General features: G+C 47.9%; 1 protein-coding gene across 10 annotated transcripts in view; it reads left to right on the top strand.

The window, feature by feature from the left end:
- The window catches only part of shot (dystonin-like protein short stop), a 306,414-nt gene that overhangs the window by 129,219 nt on the left and 154,353 nt on the right, over window positions 1-22,842 (top strand). For all 10 annotated transcript variants that reach the window (XM_055068483.2, XM_055068486.2, XM_055068482.2 and 7 more), the window contains 5 exons: window positions 8,860-9,026; window positions 9,508-9,623; window positions 10,829-11,310; window positions 16,834-17,060; window positions 17,947-18,448. In XM_055068483.2, coding sequence (XP_054924458.1) covers window positions 8,860-9,026; window positions 9,508-9,623; window positions 10,829-11,310; window positions 16,834-17,060; window positions 17,947-18,448 — 1,494 coding nt within the window. The remainder of the gene's footprint in view (window positions 1-8,859; window positions 9,027-9,507; window positions 9,624-10,828; window positions 11,311-16,833; window positions 17,061-17,946; window positions 18,449-22,842) is intronic.

The raw sequence follows: 22,842 nt of genomic DNA, 5'->3' as shown, positions 1-22,842 counted from the left end.
ACAACACTCAAACCAAACACCTACATGCGTAATTAACGCAGCGACTGTGGCTTTCGATAAGCTTGACTTGGGGACACACTTGCGGATTCGGCATTGGATAAGCTCGACATTTCGTGTGGATTTGGCTTTCCAGTACTTTGTGTTTTTACATCTAGATGGCGCTGTATTTGTTTGCGTTAACGCAAGGTAACGGCTTAGGTAACGATTGTCTACAGCTTTTGAGAGAGATTTACCTAGAAAATACCGTTTGCGTTGAATGGGAAGGGATGAGGAGCACGGAGAAAGTTCATATCAACAAGGGACTGAGGCAGGAGTGCCCTTTATCCCCGCTGCTGTTTATGATGTACATGGTGAGGATGGAGAGGGCGCTAGAAGGAAGTAATATCGGGTTTAATCTCTCATACAAACAGGCAGGTACAGTAATAGAGCAGCAACTCCCAGGTTTATGTTATGCGGACGACATTGTGTTGCTCGCTAACAAGCAAAGTGATTTGCAACGTCTGGCTAATATCTGTGGACAGGAAGGCAACAATTTAGGTTTGAAATTTAGTGTTAGAAAATCAGGTGTAATGGTATTCAATGAAAACAGTGAACAGACAGTGGAGATACAGGGCCAAGAAATACCTCGGGTAACAGAATATAAATACCTTGGTATATGGATAAACGAAGGCAACGGATATATGGAAACACAGGAAAAAACCATAACAGGCAAGGGGAGGAGAAATGCAGCCATAATGAAGCACAGAGCGTTATGGGGATACAATAGGTACGAAGTCCTCCGAGGTATGTGGAAAGGGGTAATGGTTCCAGGACTTACTTTTGGAAATGCGGTTGTTTGCTTTAAATCAGGGGTACAATCAGGACTCGACGGGAACCAAAGGTCAGTGGGTCGCCTCACATTGGGCGCTCACGGGAAGACTACAAATGAAGCTGTGCAGGGGGATATGGGCTGGACTAGTTTTGAAGTGAGGGAAGCTCGCAGTAAAATTGAGTATGAAGAACGGCTGAGGAATATGGAAGAAAGTAAATGTGCTGGGAGAGTGTTCAGGTATCTGTACAGGCAAAACATTGATTCACAGTGGAGGAAAAGAACTAGGAAGCTTACCAGCAAGTATGCGGCCTGTGGGGTGGGCAACACAGCAACAAAGACGGTCAAGCGGAAAGTCAGAGAGGCTGAATTAATCTCATGGGTGGCGGCAATGGAAAAGAAACCTGCCCTGAGTAACTACTTTAGAGGAAAAAACGAAATCAGGAAAGAAACCATTTATGATAACTCAAAGGGAAGCTCATTACTTTTCGAAGCGAGATCGGGATGCCTTAGAACACGCACCTATAAAGCGAGATATAAGAAGGAAGAAGAAGCATGTGCTTGCTGCGGTAAAGCTAGGGAAACGACGGAGCATATTTTATTAGAATGTGAAGACGTCTACCCAGCGGTCGATTTAGGCACCACTGGCCTCCTTGAAGCCCTTGGGTTCAGCGGGAGCAGTGGTAAAGCAAACAGGTCCGCAATAGACATTAGTAAGAGGCGATTGGAGGATTGGTGGAAGAAAAGTAGGGGAACGACAAAAGACGGAGACGTACAAAGGCACAGTTCGCAATAGGGGATCAGCGAATTTGTACGTGGTAGTTCATAGTGGTTTTTTTTCTTCTTTTTTCATTGGTTAGCCTAGGTAGGATATTAGGCAGCATAGTAACAAGAGCTTGGTGGTGCAACCCACCGCCCCGTTCCAAAGGGGACGCTCATAACATCCATCCATACATCCATCCATTAACGTTAACGCTTTTCTCCGTTCCGCTATTCTAAAACACTACTAGGGTGGCACCCTAACACTACCTTGTGCCGCGCAGTGCAGTCTTTCTTTGCGTTAGCGTTGCGTCGCACACTAACGCAAGCATTTTACGCTATACTAAAACTGTCTATTATTGCGAGTAATCGCCGTAATTACTCCAACCAATCTGCTTTGCCGGTAGCCATTTCACGCTTGCATCTACGCTCGATTACGGGGGAGCCAGCATTTTTCGTTCTGGTTTTAGTTTCCTTCCACTGAAAAACGTTGTTTCTGCTCCGGAAGGGGAAAAAAAAAATCCGTAACTGTTCGTAACTGTTTTGGCTCGCATGCAGAAATTTTCGACGCAAAGTAACGATAAAAAGATAGTATTTATTTTTCTCAATAAGTGCATTATGAATACTTGGCTCGAGTCAAGGCTCCGAGCATGATCTCACAAGCAGCACTTCACCGAGTGTGCTCGCCGAAATGCGAGACCGCTGTTCCGATAAAACGAACATAAACCAACGATAAACCTTCGGCAACACAGCGTTTTACCCGTAGAAAACCAAACAATGAGCTCTTCAGTGCGCAAGCCTGGTGTTTTGCTACGATGCGCATCTCCTAGTGCACCGAGCGACAGGCCTCGACGAGTGGAACCCGCCGTGGTTGCTCAGTGGCTGTGGTGTTAGGCTGCTGAGCACGAGGTCGCGGGATCAAATCCCGGCCACGGCGGCCGCATTTCGATGGGGGCGAAATGTGAAAACACCCGTGTACTTATATTTAGGTGCACGTTAAAGAACCCCAGGTGGTCGAAATTTCCGGAGTCCTCCACTACGGCGTGCCTCATAATCAGAAAGTGGTTTTGGCACGTAAAACCCCATAATGTAATGTCGACGAGTGGAGCGCTCGACCGGCCATCGCTCAGATCTCCGACTTTCCCCTTGAACCGAAAACCGATGAGATACTTCGGTTTCACTCCGGAAAAAAAAAAAAAAGTTTCGGTTACGTTTTCGTTCCGGGCCAAAAAACATTTTTTGTTTTGTTTTGGTTTTTGTTTCGTTCCGACACGCTGATTTGAATGTAGTAGAAGTGACATTTGTCGTGAGATATTCCGCGACAACGAGGAAGGGCGAAATGGCGTAGCGAAACTGTTTTGCGTCAAACAAAAATCACATTTCTGACATCATTTTATCATCTCCCCACAGTAACCTTTGTTGCGAATGTTCAGGTCATTCTCATTGACCATTGTATTCACACGGGTTCCCGTACGACTATCAGGAAGTATCGTCAATGACGAAGTTACTTCCGTTTTTCGTGGTTAAGGTGTGTTCTTTATTTATGTGTTTATTTTTCGTAAAGTAGAGCGTCGGTGTTCTTGTCTTCGTTGTCAGCAAAGTGTAAATATGACACGTAATGTGATACCTTGCTGAAACGTGTTTTGTAATAAAAACAAAAAGAGAAACTTTTTTGGTTGCCGACCTAGCCATTGTGTGTGCATATATGAATCGACCGTCGAGTCGAGGTCACGTCCCGGCGGCGTGCTCGAGCCCCCACGGTTTGAAGCGGCCGTTTGTGTGTGCTTCTCGGCGGTCTACGTGCGGTACTCGGTATTGTATTTGGGGACGTGCGGGAAGCTTTGGCTCCAGATAAGTGAATGATATCCGAGAAGCGTGGACGCTCGTAATCGTGAGCGATAAATTGCGAGTATGACCTGGTTCAGGGTGACCTGCTTGTTTAAACAACGGCAATGTCTGCAAACCTCTGTCGATCGGTTTGCAAGTCGCGCGACGGGGTGAACAAGTATCGAGGTGCAACTCACCCTCGCGTACCGTCAGCGAACCCTTGACCTCTTGTAAAACGATTCCGTCGCGAAACAGCCTCCGTGCCCCTTGCGTGCGCTCTGCTGCACAGATCACCACAGACAGCCTGCAATTACCGTATAGCTGTACCTTCGCAAGTGCAGCGTGCAAGCGTGCCGATCTCCGCTTTGCATCTCGTGTCCCGTCTGCGGTATATCGTTAGGAGAGGAGCGTAGTGCACGCTGTGAAAACAAATGCAAATTGGCTCAGCACGTGCGCATTCGCTCCGCCGTCACGAAGCCACGACGGTGGACGTGCAACTGTGGCTCGGGGTTTTCTCTCCGTCACAAAGACCGGAGGAGCCGGCGCGGCCGCCTTCCGCGCGTCTTCTTTTCACGCCGGCTGTTGTGCGCCGCGCGGTCGTCATTCCGCGCTCTTGCTCTAAAGGGGCCCTCTTTTTATTTCGCCGCCGTTGTACAACACGCGCGCTGCGACCCACTTGCGATTTTCTAACGGGCCCGAAGAAGATCAGAATTGGCACGCAGGCTCTTCGCGCACAAGTTGTGTGCTGTCGAGGAGGAGTGAGGAATCAAAAAGAAAGCGTCGATACGTTTTGTTTCCGTGTGTCCAAGTTCTGTGAAGTAACGCACAGCGTCCCCCATATGCACGTGCATACACTGTGCACGACAAAGCAGGGAGCGCACGTTCCTGGTCGTGTCCTCCGAGATCGCCCGAGTGTGAAGGCAGTGTAAACTCAACCTTGAAACCTGGCACCCCGCATGCACCCACGTTCGCCTCGGACGACGTCGCTGTGTGGCACCGAAGGCGAGCGCGCTTGCTGCTTTATCGATTACGTCAAGCGGCATTCGTGAAGCGCGTTCCTTAGCCGCCACCGAGCAGAACTTTCCAGTCCCGGTTTGATTTGTACGCCACAGAACACGTGCGAGCTGTGTGGTGGAAGGACATAACGTTCGGCTTCTCTTTCGTGGTCGGTGATTCGCCGCGACGAATCGGCGACTGTGGCACTCTGCTGCCGAGCACGAGGTTCCGGGTTCGACTCCCGGTCGCGGCGACCGCAACGTGTGATGGGCGAAATGCGAAACTGCTCGTGCGCTTACTAGATTTCGAGGGGTTCAAAGCGAGCACTCGACTATACGGTGGAGTTCTCGCACTGCACTCGTACTGCACAGTGGGTCGTAACCCACCGTGCTGTAAAATTCTCACCTCATCCAATCTGGCTTTCAGGCTACGCAGTTAAAATTGCATGCCCTGTTCTCAGATTTTCGCGACGTTAAACCCTCAAATGTTTAGTCGTGATCGGCGGGATCTAAACGCGTTCCTTTTGACTATATATAGCATTAACGTCACGCGCCGTGTGTCAGTGCCCAAGGATAAACGTATCCAAGAAATCGAGACGAGGTAAACGTTTCAACGTGAGCGCCACCGTGGAATCGGATCAGCGGTAGCCGTTGGCTCCCGACGTGTGCGCGCACAAACGCGTGTTGACAGAACGAATGCCGAGCCCACGGGGAATCGCAGAAACCGAGGCGGTAAAAACAAACAAGAGGCTCTTGCCGTCTGTGCGCTTGCAGTGCTTCCCTCGACGGCCCTGCCGTGTCGTCGTCGCCGAGCGCTGCGCTCTTGCGCCCCGTGTTTTGCCACGGCGCCGGGCCTCGTCTGTTCGAGCACGTGACCCGGGCGTTTTCGGCGCCCTTGAAAGCCGTCGCCTTGCCGGAGGTGGAGCATGGACCACCCGCAAATGACAACGAAACTAATATAACTGCACCATTTGGTTTAACTCTATCCGAAGAAAAGTGTCGTATGACGCGTTAAACGGACACGTGTGTGTGTACAGAGTCTTTCACATAACTTGTGCGTTGGCCGCAGCTGAATGAAACCAGCGGCGCATGGTTTGCCGTCATGTGGCGCTCCATAGAGTACTTTTTATATTCCGCTTAATTAGTTGATTAACTAAGATGAATTGTCCACAATTTTTAATATTCACTTAGGGCCAAGTGCGTTTCGTTACGTTGTAGAGGACATTCGAAAACTACCGTTCCAATTTGTTGTGGCAACGTACATGCTGCGCGGCGATTTTTTCCGGCGTTTAAAGAAAGCCCGCGAAATATGAAATAAAACGACGTGACTGCGCTCGCAACGGAGCTTCGTGCGAAAGAATTGTGCGCACGGACCGTGGCGAAGTGAGCGGCTCCAGGCGTCGGCTTCACAGCAGTGCGTCGGCATCTGTGGCGGTGGCACGCGGAAAGGAAGCGCCGTCGTCCCTGATGAGCGATAGGCTAGACGCACGGTTGAGAGCGCTGCAATACGAAAAGAAGCACGCGCCCGCGTACTTCTTTTCCCTCACCCCGCGGCCCTTCCTTCCGAATGCCGGCGCTCGCGACCCACGCTTGCAGTCAGGTGCAGTGATTCGCCCGCGCTCCACACCGACCCTTTTGACGCGTGACAAAATTCGTGCAACCTTGCCCTCTTCCCTTCGACGGCAGCTTATCGCCTTCGCCTCGAGTGGCCGGGGTCCGCGTCAACACGCCCGCTGTATAGTACAGCGTTGCGCGGGACGATTGCGACGGCAGGATGGATAGTTGGGCGTGTTGGTTAAGCGGGATCGAAAGTGAAGGCGCGACAACGACGGTGGACGAAGAGGGAACACACACAGGGCGCCCTATGTGTGTGTGTATGTTCCCTCTTCGTCCACTGTCGTTGTCGCGCCTTCATTTCAGATCAGATTGCGACGCCGCCTGCGAGGGCGTGTGCGGACGCCTCGAGGCTGACGGGCTCCTCGAGTGTGACGTTTGTGCACGCGGCTGTCGAGCGCGTACTGCCAGAGATCCCGTTGGCTGATCGCCTTTGCGAGGTGAAATAAATAAAAGGATCCCTGGTCCATTCCATTGACAAGGAGTGGGCGCGAACCTGCAGCTCAGCCTTGGCCGGGAAGGATTTGAAATGACCGTTCGAGTGTAAGTTACGTGCGTCGAAATCTGCACGCAGGCGTTGTTCTGTCTTTCCATTTTCCTTCCCCGTCTTTCTACATTCTGTCCACGAAAATAAGGCACATCCGCGGCAGGATGGTAGCCGTAGTCTGGAGGTGCACGGCAGAAAGGGGTGGGCGGGGAGGCCAGGATTTCACGGAATCTGGGACAGGTCGTTTCCGAGCGCTCCGGCAGCGCTAATAAATCGTGAAAGACATTATTCAAACCGTATTTCGAGGACATGCAAGCAGACTTTTGACAGTGGTAATTGGACGTACTGCAGTACGCACACTGGAGTCTGCTTAATCTAGCATCAGATCGTATAGCTGCGCATCCTTTGTGGCCCTCCCAAAGTGCCCCGGAACGACCGGCCGAAGTTGATTTAAAAGGCTGGCCGTCTGTGACCGTGATTTCTGTTCGCGTTCAGATGTGGAGCCCTTCGCTGCACCGTTCCTCAAGGCGCCCGGCCGTTGGTGAGGGCGCATAGTTTGCGAATATAGATCCATTCCCCTGTTTGCCCGCTGCTCCTTGCACTCAACGCAGTCGAGATGTTCTGAAACTGTCTGTCGCATCGATCTTGGTCGCCAGGTGCCAGCTCTTGGCTTTACACCCTCGTCTCGCGAACTACTCCGACTTTCCATTTTCGTGCAGTGCAGCGAAAGCTGCAGGCCATGCCATCCAATCAGAAACGAGATCAAAAGGGGCTGTCCGCTATTGATTGACCTTGCCATGCTCGACGGCGTTTGGATGAAATAACACAGTGACACACTATTACTACTACTACTACTGATAGTAGTAGTAGTATTAGTATTCCATATACCCTATAGACTCTATTTTACACACGGCCATTCCTACTACCTAAAAGTTCGATGTTTTCCATGTTTGTTAGCAGAGGCACAATTGCTGGTCAACTTAGTGGGGGAGGGTGCGGCGAAAATGTTTCAATTGCGATAGCAATTACAGGGACACTCCAGGCGAATTTCTGCTGTCGACTTAACCGTGAGGTCCCGTATAAAGCTAAATGTCGATGAGGTTATAAAATGCGATGAGGTCCTGCTTATTTGTGCACTCATGACACCATGATTGTTAATTAGTAGGCAAATGTTTACTCTAATGTGCATAGATAAAACTGCAACCTTATTTGTGTAGTGTGTGGTGGTGGGGGGTTAAACAATCGGTTGCGCTGCGTGCACTGACCGATCTTGGAGGTTATGTTAACACAGTCGTCATGCCAGGCCACTTGTACTGCGGTTGTTGGGTGTGCTGACAGGCATTTTGCACTGTGTGCTATTACAGCTATAGTCTGTGCTCACTTCGACTGCCTGAGCCTTGTATACTCCTTTGTGTGTAATTTCGCCACACAACAGCAATCGCTGCTGTTATCGTCTGTGTTTCTCTTTTCAGCGCTACGCACCTAGTAGTTTCCTGTCGAGAAAGCTGTATGCGTCTAAGCATTGCGTAGATGCAAACTACCAGGTGCACATACTATTGTGTGTAATTTGCTTGATTGGCATGTTCAGTAGCACATTTGGATTACATTTTGCTGCACAACTGAGCACTTTTTCGGGAATGCGTTGAATTGTACAATAACTTCTGCTCCTTCATTCCAGATTTATACTGTAAGCATTGCCTTTTGCATGCCTTTCCTGTTCTTTCTATGAGTTTTGTGTATGCATATGTTATGCTGTCTAATATAAATTCCTCTTTAAAAATTGAGCTCTTGTCATGGTCATGTAAGCATGCAGAGCAGCCATTGTTATGATATCAGCTGTCGCCTTACTTCGCCTTACTTATGGTGCTGCACATGCTAGAAATTTTAATTGCACGGATTTATTGTTCATGTATGCCCTACATATTGGTAAAGAACTGTTTTAGTATGTTGGCAGGCAGCATTATTGCAGAATTCTTTTCTTTTCTGCATGTTTTCGCTCAATGCAAGAAGTGTATGAACACTTGGTTTCATGTGGTAGCGGAGTTTTATGTGTGTGCAGCTTTCACTTTGTTATCTCCTCCCTTGACCCTTCTTTTGTTCTTTTGTCTGCAGAGCAGATGCACTCTTAGACTTCTACACCTTTCCAGTTACTTCAACAATGGACGCACAAATCAGACAGAAAGAGAAGGCTCAGGGATCAAAGTACACATTTCACATGTGTTGCATACAAGTGTCCAGAAGTGCAGAAATGACAGCCTTTTTCCTTTGAATTACCATATGTTGTTCTTTTTCTCTTCAGACTCTGTTCTTTTTACCGTTTTCCTTCTGTGGCAATGAACATTACATGAACATTACATGTTTCCCTGCAGATCTCTGACATCACATTCACCCAGAACAATGAGAACCTAACTGCAAAGGATGCTCTCCTTCGCTGGGCTCAGCGAACTACCGACCGATATCCAGGCGTCAAGGTGCGGGACTTCACCACCAGCTGGCGTGATGGATTGGCCTTCAATGCTATCATTCATCGAAATCGGTGAGGCTCATGTTTCATACACATGCTCATCATCCTCTTGAAAATTTGAAGGTCTTAAGTTTTAACTTCCTGTCATTTGAACCTTTTTTTTCATAGAAGCTAGCTTCTTACAAAATGACTTACTTTGCCTACCTGTGATTTTCTTAGTAGACTGTCTTGGGGATTCTTCTTACTTCATTGCTAACTTTGGCAACTAGTTCGGCTTACAGGTACCTATTACCCGGCTAAAATGTGTTTTCAATATCTCGTATGTTTCAGATTTTGTATGTACTTATACCGCTGTATATTGGCACATGTTCTTGTTTTTATTTGTAAGATTGCTTCAGGCCTAATAAATTATTTTAATAAGTGTTGGCACAGCCATACGCTGTTATATTGCAGCCATACCATGAAGGGTCGCATGCCAGGTCATTTAGCTTGCTTTCTTGCCTATTTGTGCACATTTGTTTGTTCACAAACCACGGTAATTGTTCTTACGCAGACCCGACCTCGTGGACTTCCGTTCGTGCCGGACACGAACAGTCCGCGAGAACCTTGAGGTGGCCTTCTCTGTGGCTGAGCGAGAGCTCGGTGTCACGAGGCTGTTGGACCCCGAAGGTGAGCTATAAATGAGCTCCTTACTGCTTCTTGTTTGTCAAGCAGGTTATGATTACCCTTATTGGTGAAGCACTGGTTTCTAAACTTCATACTTGCTTTAAAGACGAGTACTGCAAGGCCTTGTACCCTTATCTGCAAGGTATGTGTATGGCACAGATTCAAGTTGTCTCGTTAAAGACTTGTTAAATGGTAGTGCAGGAAATCGAATTGACAACAGTGTGCATATTTAGTGTGCAGGGTAAGGGGTCAACAGAGTTGCAGAAATAAAGGAGCAAGTGGTGCTGAGTGGGACTGTCTTAACTGTTTGTGGAGCCAAACAGTAAAGGCTATTTGCTGAGCCCTTGGTACACATCCTGCGAGCCTTTCTAGCAAAGTGTGATGTGAAATGTAGCCCTCTGTATTTTTCAGTGGCTGCTAAGTGCTGCCAAAACCTCGGGACACCTAAAAGCAGTACTTTGGTAGTAGTTGCTAACAGTTCGCGGGGCACCTTTAAGCCATGTCAACTTATTTTCATCGCGTGTCATTCGGAAGCAAAAGAGCAGCAGCACACAATGAAAGTTGTCTATGATCTACGAACAACAGGTAGTTGAACTTCACTTAAAATGAAGTGGCATCCAACCCGAAAATATATTCATTTTATCAAATATTTGTTATAAGCATAGACCTATTGTGTGCTATTGGCGAGGACAATTTTATACTTACTTCATTAATTATATCTGATAATTCGTTAGATCCATGCTCGTCATACAGTTGACTTCCATTAATTTGAGCCTGGCAGGACCGACGAAATTGATCCAATTATGCAGTGAATCGAACTGTACAGGATGCAGAAAAATTGTCAAAACACACTGCTGGTTCATTTGGCAGTATTTGCCCGACTCTAACATGCCCCTGAATCAAATGCGCAGCCACTTTCTATATATATAAAAAGTAGAAAACTAATGTAGAAATGACGTTAAAGCCCCTAAACAAAGAAGAAATAAAAAAATCTAAATCTAAAAAATCAAATTAACCAGAGTTTAATAACAGAAGTTTACTGTATTGAAGTTTGGTTGTATAATATGTCTGGGTATGTGCTGCCGCCACAGTGGACCACTGGTTTTCATACGTTGTGGAGCAGCTGGTCAGTCATTGTAAAATTACAGGAGGCTATGTGTGAACAATAAGAAAGGATGTTCAACTCAAGTGAATTTGTTGCGGCGCAGATGTGGACACCCCCCAGCCCGACGAAAAGTCCCTCATCACATACATCTCCTCGCTGTATGATGTGTTCCCTGAGCCAGCGAGCCACCACCCGTTCGCGGAAGACGAGAAGCTGCGCAAGGCAGAAGAGTACCGGGACCTCTCGAGCAACCTCCACACGTGGCTGCGCCAGAGTACGGCGTTGTTGCAGAGCCGCAGCTTCCCACCCACACTCTCCGAGGTGAAGCAGCTGCAGACGGAGAATGTGCGCTTCCGCCAAGAGGAGGTGCCCCCACGGCTGCAGGACAAGCAGCGGCTGACCAAGCTGTGGCGTGACGAAGTGCACTCACTGGTGCGGGAGCAGCGGCTGCACGTGGATGTCGAGCTCACACCCGACAACCTCGAGGCATCCTGGCAGCGCATGCTGGCTGCTCATGCCGACCGGGAGCGGGCTCTGCGGGATGAAGCAACGCGGCTCGAGAAGCTGCAGAGGCTTGCCGAGAAGGTATGGGTGGCCGCGGGTGGAAAGTTCTCATTTTTCCAAGGGGGGGGGGGGGGCGCATGGCTGGTGCCCAACCAGCTTTCCAAACCCCGTATATATATACATATATATTTCTTGCTCTTGAAGAAACTTCGTCTGACCTCGAAGGATTGTTCACTGAAGTGACGGCCTTATGTGAGAATTTACAAGACCTCATAGTAGGAGACAGTTCACTTTTGCAGCCTGAGTCTTCTCGCACCACCAAGAATCTGGCATCTCTTGGTGGTGTAATCTTCGTTCGTGTAATTGTATACTTCGCTATCGCCAATACTGCTTCGCCTTTCAGGTGAAAGTGCAGCCTTTCTCTCTTCTTTTTTTGCTTTTGCTGCGAGTCCGAGTGTAAGTGCTGCTGCACATGACTGCTGCCGATTCTGATTTCGAGTGAATCTGGCTTGGCCTCATTTCGGTTACTTAGTGAGTTGTACAGGGTGCCCCAGCTATCATGCACCAATACTTAAAAAAAAAATAGCAGTTGTTTTACTCGAAGAAAACCTAGTGCATATTGTTTCCAGTACAGTGGAGTAGCCGCCAGTGATTTTTTTCGTTACGTAGATTCAATTAGGTAATTATAATGAATTATCTAACTCTAATCTATCTATCTAATTTCAAAGTGTCAATGAGGCATTTGTAGGCACTCCCAAATGACATCTAACTGCGGTGTTTTCAGCGACATGTTAATTACAAACAATTTTTTCCGATTGGCAAAGGAACCTCATGAAATATGAAAAATACCATGTGACTGTGTTTCCACCCGCATCATAAAGGAGTGCCATCAAATAAGCTGATTGAAAGCAACTGCATTGCCTATCGCAAAGCCGAAGAGACAGCGCATCTTCTTGATGATGGTACGGAAGGAGCACCAACAGCCGGTTTCGGGGCTTCGCAGCTATTTCTTGCTCTCATTTCTATCTCACACTTATCCGTCCCTGAAGGGCGACTGATCACATTGATAACAAAAGCCCCTTTATAATGTGACCGAAGCACCGCTCTGATCACAGACGAAACGCGAAAAGCAATGGAACAGGCATAGAATGTTTCAAGATCCTGGCTCTGCTCGCACTGCATCTAAAGAATGCAGGCGCAGCTATGTCTCGTGTCAGAAACTTGCTTTAGACCAAAGGCAAAAAAGTGACTTTTATTTTTCATGAGAGTGTATATGTGCTGCAAAAACAGGTTCGTGGCAAAAAATAAAAGCGAAATATACAGACTGGGAAGCAAACCACTTGTAGAGAAAAGGCAAAACTGATGTGTTCAGGAAAGTAATTATACCACTTCTAATTTAGCTGAATTGGTCATCAGGAGATCTGCACAAAAACAAAACAAGACAAAGCAAGAAGAACTTCAGATTTAAGTGTGTCCCTATTATCTATGAATTTGAAAGTGCCATCGAACACCAGCTGCTGCCTAGAGGATGTGTTTGAGTAGGTCTCCTTGTGCCGCTACGCATTACTTAGTCTGCTTTTTCGCATCGTCTCTGGTTTTCTTGACGACCAACGCTGGAATTCTACGACAGGCATCCGTTATCCTTGCCTTGAGCTAATCTGACCTCTGTCTCGATCATGTAAGCACAATCTTTCATATCACCCCCAAAAAATAAATCAAGTGGAGAGAGGTCAGGTGACCTAGTTGGCCAGTTTACAGGCCCATGCCTTCCAGTCTGTTGTGCGTGAAAAGCCACATTCAGCCAGTTTCGTGCTCGGCTGCTGCTGTGTGCTGGTACTTCATCTTGCTGATACAGTCGAACCCGGCTATATCGAACTCGCCAAAAAACGCCTATCAGTTCGATATAGAGCATAATTCGATATAAGCCTGCTAAATAATTGGATGTCATAAAAGCACATACCATTTATAATATCACTTTTATTGATGAAACTAGCTTAGTTTCGCACGAAATAGTCCTGCATTTTCTTCTGCTTGGGCAATTTCGCTGCGTGCGAGGCACGCACTTTTCCACTTCGTTTAAGGAGTCGGAGCAGCTGAGGCCGCAACATTCCGCATTCGCGCAGAAGCACCGGACTAGTGCGAGCGCACCAATCACTTCGGAGGATGTGGGCCAAAGACGGTCGTTGCTTTCGTCGTTGTGCCCATTTTCACTTGTGCTCGGCACGATGTCGGCAATGTAGTCTTCGTTTGAGGGCTCTCCCGTGGCCGCGACACCATCATTTGCGCTCACAAACTCGTCCACCGTTGATTCGTCAACAGCTTCCGCAAATTCTGACAGCTCGCTCCAAACTTCGGCAACAACGGCAACGGCTTCGTCGCAATAATCAGAATTTACAGTCATCACCGAGCACGCGGAAGTCGGTACGGCTGAAGCTATTTTGGATGAACCGCTCGTACACGGCCGTGCGTACGCGTCGGGCACTACGGGCACCGGGTCGCGAGTTAGGCCGCTTTAGCCCTAATTTCCTCCTTCAAAATCGTGCCGAGAGTGCACCTCGGAATCTTGTACGTTGCGGGGACATCCGACTTGTCACCGCGTTCGACCAGATTTATGATTTCGAGCTTCACGGCGAAAGGCGAATTCTGCCGCTTCATCACGGCAACACTGCGGGAGAAGGCGCACACAATGAATCAGATAAGCAGCGAGACAACTCGCACTTTCGCCATCTTGCACGACGAGAGCACAAGAGCCTCTGATTGGCTGTCTGAGCAAGCGCTGCGGGCGGGCGGGCCAGGATCATTTTTTGTAGGGGGGTGTCGGCGGCTCCGAGGTAGCGCGGTCACCTAGGGAGAGCGGTTGGATGGAGCCGCGCCGCCGGGTTTTCCCGACACCACGAGGGAAAGCAAACTTCCGGGGGCACTTTCCGCCGCTTGACGTTCGATATATCGGGAGTCGCTACTAGTTTTTTTCGATGTAAGCGTAATTTTTGCTATATATACTCATTGTAACTATACTGTGTCCAGAAATTGTTCGATATATGGAATAATTCGATGTAAACGAGTTCGATATAGTCGGGTTCGACTGTACCACAAAAGTGGAAGACATGACAGCGAGACTTCGCTGAGAAACTCATCCACCACTCCTTCAAGGATTTCATTCATGTAGCGCTGTCCAGTCAGCGTGTGATCGAAGAAGATGGGACTGATTATATTATAGCACCAGCTTGAATTTTGCACCCAACATTGAACGACCACTGGTACTGGTACCAATTGCGCTTTACCCAGTGTGCATTGTAGTCACTCCAATAGTGTGCACTATGCAAATTTACCTGTGCGTTTCTGTGAAAATTGGCTTCATCTGTGCACATGATGTTGCTCAGAAAGTTCGGTGGCTCATCGGCTTTTGTGAGGACCCAATTAGAGAAATTTAGACGAATCTACAGGTCGCTATCTTTCGAGCATTCGTGCTGGTTAAGGTGGTATGGGTGAAAGGCTGTCGTTTAGAATCCTCCAAACTGATGACTTGGAAATTGGTACCTGGGTGGCCACGTCCTGCACGCTAGCATGAGGGTTTCAGGCCATAAATGCTAGAACATCCGTGCGTAGGCTAGGACTCAAAGATGAAGTCGTCTGCTAATACTTCTTGAAGCTGCCAATTTGTCTCAGGTTTTCATAATTTCTGATGATAGTCGATGCGTTTGGTCTACCACCACACTTCCGTAACTGATATATATTTGTGGCCTTCCTCTTGTCATTTGCAGCTCCCAAGGCAAGGATCATGTTTACCTTCTGCACATTAGAGAAAGACACGGCAACTGGGACGAAACAAAACGCACCTTTAAGCCTTTGCACTGACGTTGTCGATTCACTTTTTTGATGATAGGTTTGGTGGCAAAAAATAAAATAAAATAGAACATAAAACAATCAGTGCACTTTAACTACGCCAAGACAACAGCTATCAGAGCTTGTTTGCAACCAACACCTAACACGATGTGTTACTTCAGGTGGGGCACGGTAGATAAGGAACTAGCTCGATCACAATGTTTTTCTTTATTTCTTTCATTTAGTTCTGGCTAACTGAGAGGGAGCTCGTTCGAGGGCGTTGCTTTACGATATGGGTAGGAGCACAGTCACGTGGTATTTTCTATATTTCGCAGGGTTTATTTATCAGTCTGGAAAATTAGTACACAATTTGTACGTCACCGGAAACACCCCACTTAGATGTGCCTTGGTTGTGCCTATGAATGCCTCATTGACACTTCGGTAATTAGGATAGTATGGCTTAAGTTAGATAATTATTTACAGTTGCATAATTAAATCTCGGTAACGAAAAAATTACTGGCAGCTACTTCACTATACTGGAAACAATATACACTGGGTTTTCTCCGAGTAAGACATTGACCTCTTTAAAAATCTTGGTACATGATAGTTAATTGGGACACCCTGTATATATTTATGACCTCTGCATGCAAGTGACTATGTTTCCATCTCTAATAAATGTTGTAGATTGTCAGAAATTTTTTTTTTCAAGAGTTGTTAGCATTGCTTACTGAAAGGAGTAGCAATACTGAGACATATATCATTCACATGCATTTCACACGCTGTTGATAAAAGATTCTGCCGAAGGGTTCACTGAAGTCTACAGGTTGTTTCACGGTCAAAAAAGCATGCAAAGCATTTCGAAGCGAGGTGAACATACAGCAACATATTCATTCTCTAGGCATAGGCTATCCATACCTTTAAAAATAAGTGTTAATTGCCCAGCTCCTTCTCATTAAAACTAATTAACTTTGTCCTGTGTATATATTTATATATATTGTGTATGTGTATGGTGTTTACAGTGGAAATTTAAAACAATGTTGAAGCGAGAAAATATGGATGAGGCCCGCCGCTGGTACTTCTGATGCGCTTGTCCTCCTATTGTCAGGACTTGCAGAAATAAAGCAAAGCATGAAATAAAAGCCATGCAGGTCGAGGCAACTCAAAACAAACCTCAGGGGATGTGGGTGACAAAACTCTTGCAATGGCACTTTAAGTGGGAGGGCTCTGCCCCCCCCCCCTGAAAACTCCAGAGGGGGCTCGGGCCCTGGAGCTCCCTCGTAGTCAGCTCCTATGATGGGGGCAATGCTTAGCATAGAGCTGTAATGTGCAGTTTCATGTGGCTGTCTTCTATTAAGAAGATATAGTATGATGGCTTGTGCTTATGTTTTGAACATTCAGTGGTGTCTGCTTAGAGGCATGCACTTGTTACTGCCATAGGCACATGTAGGGTACCCACCCACCAAGAGGGGTTTTATCTTGTTTAAGCACTCCGCCCCTAGCACCTCGGCATCGGTGGTTAATTTTAGCTGTGTGCAGGCTAACTGCAAATTGCCAACTGTCCAGAATAGAGCCATTGAAGAATATTTATTTGAATATAAATGAACAGGGATTAATTTTTTGGCATCTCCAACTTCAAGAATGTGCATGATACTGTTCCAAATTACCTCTCCTTCCTAGTCATCTGCGAGTTCTGTGGAAGGCACTGTAAAATCTCAGCACCTTTCAGCAGGGTCATTGCCTTTCTTGGTGCTGGGAATAACATTGTTTTTCCTTCTTTGACAGGTCCATCGCGAGGCCAAGAACTGCGATGCTCGCCTGGACGATGTGGAGCGGCGCATATCGGAGGAGGAGCCACGGCTTGGGCGGCTGCATCCGGCCGACGCCAAGCGCGTCTGCGACCAGGTGGACCGTGACTTGCGCCACATTGAGGACACCCTCAAGGCTCTATTCCGAGATGTGCAGCTGCTTTTTGATGGCCGTTATCACCGGGCTTCAGAGCTGCACAAGCTGTGAGCATTCATTTTCTCTCATCTATTTCTCAAACGGGACGGCCTGTCTGGCGAAAATTTTCTATAAGGGATCTAGTGGCCTAGGCAGATTATTGGCCTATTCCTACCTGCTGCTTAGGACTCACAGGAGCCAGTAACAATACTGGCTGATTAGTCAGTCTCTCTTGGTTTTGTGGGTGCAGCAGCTGGAATTAATCTGTTACTGTGTCTGTGTCCATAATTGGCTTTTTGCTGACAAAGTAGTGTTCAGGCTTTGGCGGTACCATTTTCTAGAGCAGGCATTACTTGCTAGATTGGTACTGATTGCAGCACTATCGTAATTTTACTGGATGTCAAATTACATACACATATCATGATGTCTTACAACAAGCTTTCTAACTGTTTTGCAGGAAGCTCTTGTACTTGGAAGTGTTATATTTTGTCTTCTCCTTTTTGTTCCACTCTCTCTGACAGATGCTTGATTAATCACTTTTGTAGATAGTTCTGCTCGATTTGATGTCCTTAATGATTTCCTTGTTTGAGGGAAGGTCATGAGGGCTATGTTGCATGTAAATGACTCTGAGGGGAGTCACAAGATTTGTCGTGTGGCGAAAGCTCACGCACGGTCTTCTGGGAGGTGGTGGGACTCACTTTGGGCAAGCCAAAATATGGCCCCTGTGGGACACGGTCACGTAATCTTTCTGGCTCAGAATGAGTACCCTACTATTGCGGTTGTGGGCTTAACTGTGAGGTGGCCAAGTCTCTTCGAGGGGAGTTGCGCCATAAATTTTGTCATGTCCACTTACACTGGTTTATCAATCACTGCACCATGAAAGTGATGTTTATATGGCCTCTGCTGGCCAGTATTGAGCAGTTACGGATACCTCTCTTTCCTCTGTGCACTCAGGGTCCAGAAATTGCACCAGCGCTGGTCAGACCTCCGGCTGGCATATCAGCAGCGGCTGCTGGCACCGCTCTCGAGCAAGCAGTACAAGCTTGAGGAGCGAAAGGTGACCAAGCAGCGGCAGGTTATCTCTGAAAGCCGGCTCGTGGAGACGCACGAGTACCTCAAGTTCCTGCAGAGCTGCCTCGACTGGGTGCAGGAGAAGCTGCGACAGCTCGAGACCGTTGAGTGGGGCTGTGAGGTGCCTGCTGTGCAGTCAGCCCTGGACCGGCACCAGGCCGACCACCGGCTCATCGACCAGTTCCAGAAAAATGTGGACATGTGCATCTCGAGGCAGGGACACTTCGAAGAAGGCAGTGAGGAACGTGCACAGTACCAGAAGCAGCTGGCGCAGCTGGAGCGTGACTACTCCGAGCTGCTGGTGCTGTCCAACAAGCGACTGAGCGACCTGGATGCGCTGCTCGAGTTTGCCCAGTCAGCAGCCGCCGAGCTGCGCTGGCTACAGGTATGGCTAATGATCTCTTATGCCTCCTGCTCTGTTCTTCTTGCTGAACCAGCTGTGCAATGACAGTTCTAAAGGGTACAACCTCCGTCCAGAAACGGAGAGAAACACCTTTAAATCTTCCCTCATATTAACATGGGCACATGCTGCTTAATGAGTGTCCAGTCTCTTCTAGAAATTATGGATGAGACTTATACTCGTTGAAGGGGGCGCAGTAAATGCCAACAAATTGAAATGAAGGCGAGGACTTGTGTATTGGTACAATTGACTTTCGGTAACTTGAACCTGATGGGACCAGCCAAATTGATTGAATTGTCTGGTGGGTCGAATTAAACCGGATGCAGAAAAATTGTGAAAACATACTGCTGATCCATTTGTTGGTATTTGCCTCTGATTTTAACGTGCCCCTGAATCAAATACATGCCTGCTTTTTGTGTGCCCAAAGTTAAAAAGCAAATGTGGAAATAACATTAAACCTCCTAAACAAAGTAGAAATATAACTTGCGTCCGATTTCTTTGCAACATACATTAGGCCCTTGCCCATTTTTCTCGCTTAGTGGCGTCCAGTTTCCTTAAGTCAGCTTCAGTGCAGTACAGCTGCCTTTTGTGGCAAAGCATGCAAACTCTGCGATTGCTGATTCTGGTCCAATTTTCTTAAGGAGGAAAAAAAGGGCGCCTTGGAGTTGGGTAAATAGTGGGATCAGACGTGAGCTACTGCTATTTCTTGTAAATCTTCCCAAGGCAGGTCGAAATTAGGCATTTTTAATGGGAAATGGTGTGTGTTCAACGCAGTCACTGTCGCCAAAACTCGGCCAAGACAGGTGCTGCCAGTGAAGGGGTCACTATTGGGGTCAATATATAGAGGTAAAGTGTGGGCATGCTGACTGGTCAAGTTTAGGATAAGAAATAACGAAAGTTTGGGCCCATAGGAATGCGTGGCTGCCGGCCGGGATTTTCAGTTTGGATTGAATTAATCAAATTAACCGGAGTCCAGTTAATGGAAGGCTACTGTACTAGTGTTGTCAGCGGTCATTAGGTGTTTTAAGACATGCATTGCAGCCATTACCTGAAAATGTGTGGAAAACCCACATAGTGCTACAGATGTGCTTTTGACTTTCCCTTCTTTTTTTGAGTGGCACATGCTTTAACCAGGCCTTGTAAAAGTTCATACCATTGTGGATCATTGCTTGTTTTTAGTGCATTGTTCTATAATTATTCTGTTTGTGTGGGTTTAAAGGGGCCCTGAACCACGTTTTATCGAAGTCGAGAAATGCATTAGAAATTAAATTATTAAATTAGACTATTTCAGAAATACTTTGCCATAAAAAGTTCTTCAATGTGTTCAGCAGAAGTGGAGTTATTGGCAATCAAACATATTGTTCGTGGGGCTTCCACTCCTTCTTTAGTGATTTGTACTGCGAAGGCTATGGTGGAGCAGGGTGTGCCCGTGCACAACGCTCTGCTTACTGTACGTTGCAGTGGCACGCAGTTCAAATTTATTTCGTATGTTCACGTAGACACCACTATTTCGGATTTTGGCACCTATGACATGCCAAATGCGGTTGTGCTCAGCGAGCCTTAGTGCGCTCAGCCAGTAGACTTGCCGTGGCACCCCGCGGCGGCCGCAGTATCTGTGCTTTGTAGCAGACTGCAGCCACATGCAACTGCAGCATTTGCTTTGTGAATGATGGGGCTAGAATGCTAGCTCGAGCTCGTATGCTCCTGTCCTGCTGTGCTACGTGGTGTGGACCAGCTTTGTCCTGCCCAGCTCGGCCAACTGATAGCAGCCACATCCAACTTGCGCCCAGTTTGAAGCGCTCATTACGAAGTGAAGTCTGCCATTGCGTCCAACCAGCAGCAGCCAGGAGTGAGCACGTGATGGCTAGCGTGTGTGTGGTCTGACCTTAACTTTCACGTGGTTCGAGGCTAGTTGAGTGTTCAAAATTGGTCGAAATTAGTGAAACATGATGGCTACAACACCGATAGGCAGGGTTGCCAAACCTTAATTCCTACGGCGGTGGCCGCAGCAAAGTGTGAGTAGATGATAGTCTGCTTCTTCTGGAAGTTTGTAGTTACTACCGAAATATGAAAGGAGATTTTCGCTTGCTTCAGCCTGTTTATTAAACTGTGTCAATAACTATGCACAGTAACAGTAGGAAGAAGTGCACTTATCCAAACACCCTTCTTGATTGATATAAGCTTGTTGGTGAACAAAAATCAGACGCTGGTTCCCGGTGTCCGTAAATTACATTTTAAGCCGAGCCCGCTCAATCGGGCAGAAGTCTGATTCCACTGATTTCACTGCTTGTGCACTGTCGGCATTCTGGGTGTGTCCTAGTCGTATTTTGTAACCGGAACATTGTGGCATGTAGTAGTGCGCTACAGAGCCCCCCTTCTAGCGAGGAAGCCGTGAGCTGGACGAAAGGTGAGGCGCGGATGGCAGTGATGCGAACAGCACGTGGCGAGTAGGACTGGCCTGATCGGGAGGGAATGCGACAGCAGAAGTGACTAAACTAGGCAGGCTTCAGACGGTCAACAGAGACCGTATCTTCCCGCCTATTGATGAGCAATAGAAAGTATTTAGGTGCATGCTTGAGTACTTTGAACGGACCATCATACGGGGGCCATAATGGAGGACACAGCACAGCATTGTGGTGCACAAAGATGTGCTTGCCTTTCTCAAGGCCAGGGTTGACATATACAGTCGCCGACCGATTTTCCGGACTCCAAAAATTCGGACATGCCCGATTATTCGGTCAGCTTCGCGGCACCACCGTTCTCCCCATAGACCATAATGTATAACAACTGCCGAAAGTTCGGACACCTTGCAGCCTCTCGTCTGATTTTTCGGACACTCCTTGAGTCAACTTGATCGAGGGCATCATGCACCGACTCTGACCGGCGCATAGTTCGACTTGCTGAACGCCATTTTTGTTTTGAACGGAGCCTCCTTGCTGCCCCACGAAGCGGCGCTACTGGAAATCCCCGCTCATCATCATCGTTTCTGCTTGGTTCGATAGAATGGGCGTACAGCAGTTCCGGTTTCAGCTTAGTAAGCCATGTCAAGACAATCCAGCAGCTGATTTGTTTCTTTCGCGCACGACGATGCGAGCAGGCCGCGTTTTTCGTTTGTGCGACTGGTGTCGGCACGATAGTGTTTGCTTTGTGTGCTGTGTCGAGGTTTCGGTGTTCCAACGCGGCGTACGGAAACATCGCGTCAAGTGTCTAATGGCGATGACAGTGCGGGTGCCGGGGGGCCTAAGATTTGTCGCCTTCCGATGTGCTCCCTACTGACGCGGAAAAAGTTCTGCTGAGACCTGCGCAGTGGTTGCATTGCGATTCCGGACACCGTCTCATTTGAGAGTTTCACAGGTGCTGACACTGCTGTACTGACATGCGCAGAACTCGACGACGGCAAGATCATTCGTCAGGTTTCTGCTGCACCCATTCTCTATGCTGCACCGCCGGACGATGACTCCGAGTCGGAAGATGACGCACCATGTGCTACGCTGCTGTCGCATGCGGAATGTGCACAAGCAGTGACTGTGCTTTCAGCCGCCTATAGTGACTGTACGACCCTCTCCGAGATTCAGGTTTATCTGATTGCGCGTAAACGGAACAGCGTGCAACGGCGCACTCACGATTTCTTCAAGCCTACTGCAGAGCCCGAATAAGTGCGTGGAAATAAAGGATTTCATTTTTTTTTCTTAATCTGCTTTTTCGGACACCTGTTTATTCGGACATTTCCGCAGTCCCCGTGAGGTCCGAATAAACGGTCGGCGACTGTACACGCCAGGAAGAACATCGTAGTTGAGAGAAATGACAGCACACATAGCGCTTAGTAGACGGTAGGTGCAGTCGGAAATGTCAGCAGCGACGATGGGCGAGTGATCAAAGGATTCGCCAGGGACTCGTAGAGTGGTACCAAACGTAACCTCGGTTGTGCTGGTGGAAGAGTCACTGCAAAGAACGGTGCGGATGCCAAGCATAACGAAAGAAAGGCACTCGATTCATGAGGAAGGAGAAGTCAAAGCCATGAGTGAAGCCTTCAGTGGGTGGTGAAAACGTTCGATGATCCCATTGGATATTCGGTGGTAAGAGGTAGTCTTGATGTGATTGACGCCGAGTAGCCAAGATAGATTGGCAAACAATGTGGTGTTGAATTGACGACCATGGTCAGTCGTAATGGTGGAAGGGACACTGTAGCGTCTCATCCAGAGTGTGATGAGTGCTTGAGCTATCGACTTCGCCATTATGTCCAAGAGGGGCATCGCTTCAGGCCATCTGGTGAACCTCTCAATGCAGGTTAACAGGTAGTGATGGTTCCCGTAGGGAGGAGTGGGGCCGACAATATCGACATGCAGATGGCTGAAGCGGGGCACCTGGGAACAGGAATG

This window comes from Dermacentor andersoni, chromosome 9 (genome assembly GCF_023375885.2).
Source record: "Dermacentor andersoni chromosome 9, qqDerAnde1_hic_scaffold, whole genome shotgun sequence".
Lineage (NCBI taxonomy): Eukaryota > Metazoa > Arthropoda > Arachnida > Ixodida > Ixodidae > Dermacentor > Dermacentor andersoni.
Note: the sequence above shows the minus strand (reverse complement) of the source record. Positions and strands in the feature narration are given on the sequence as shown.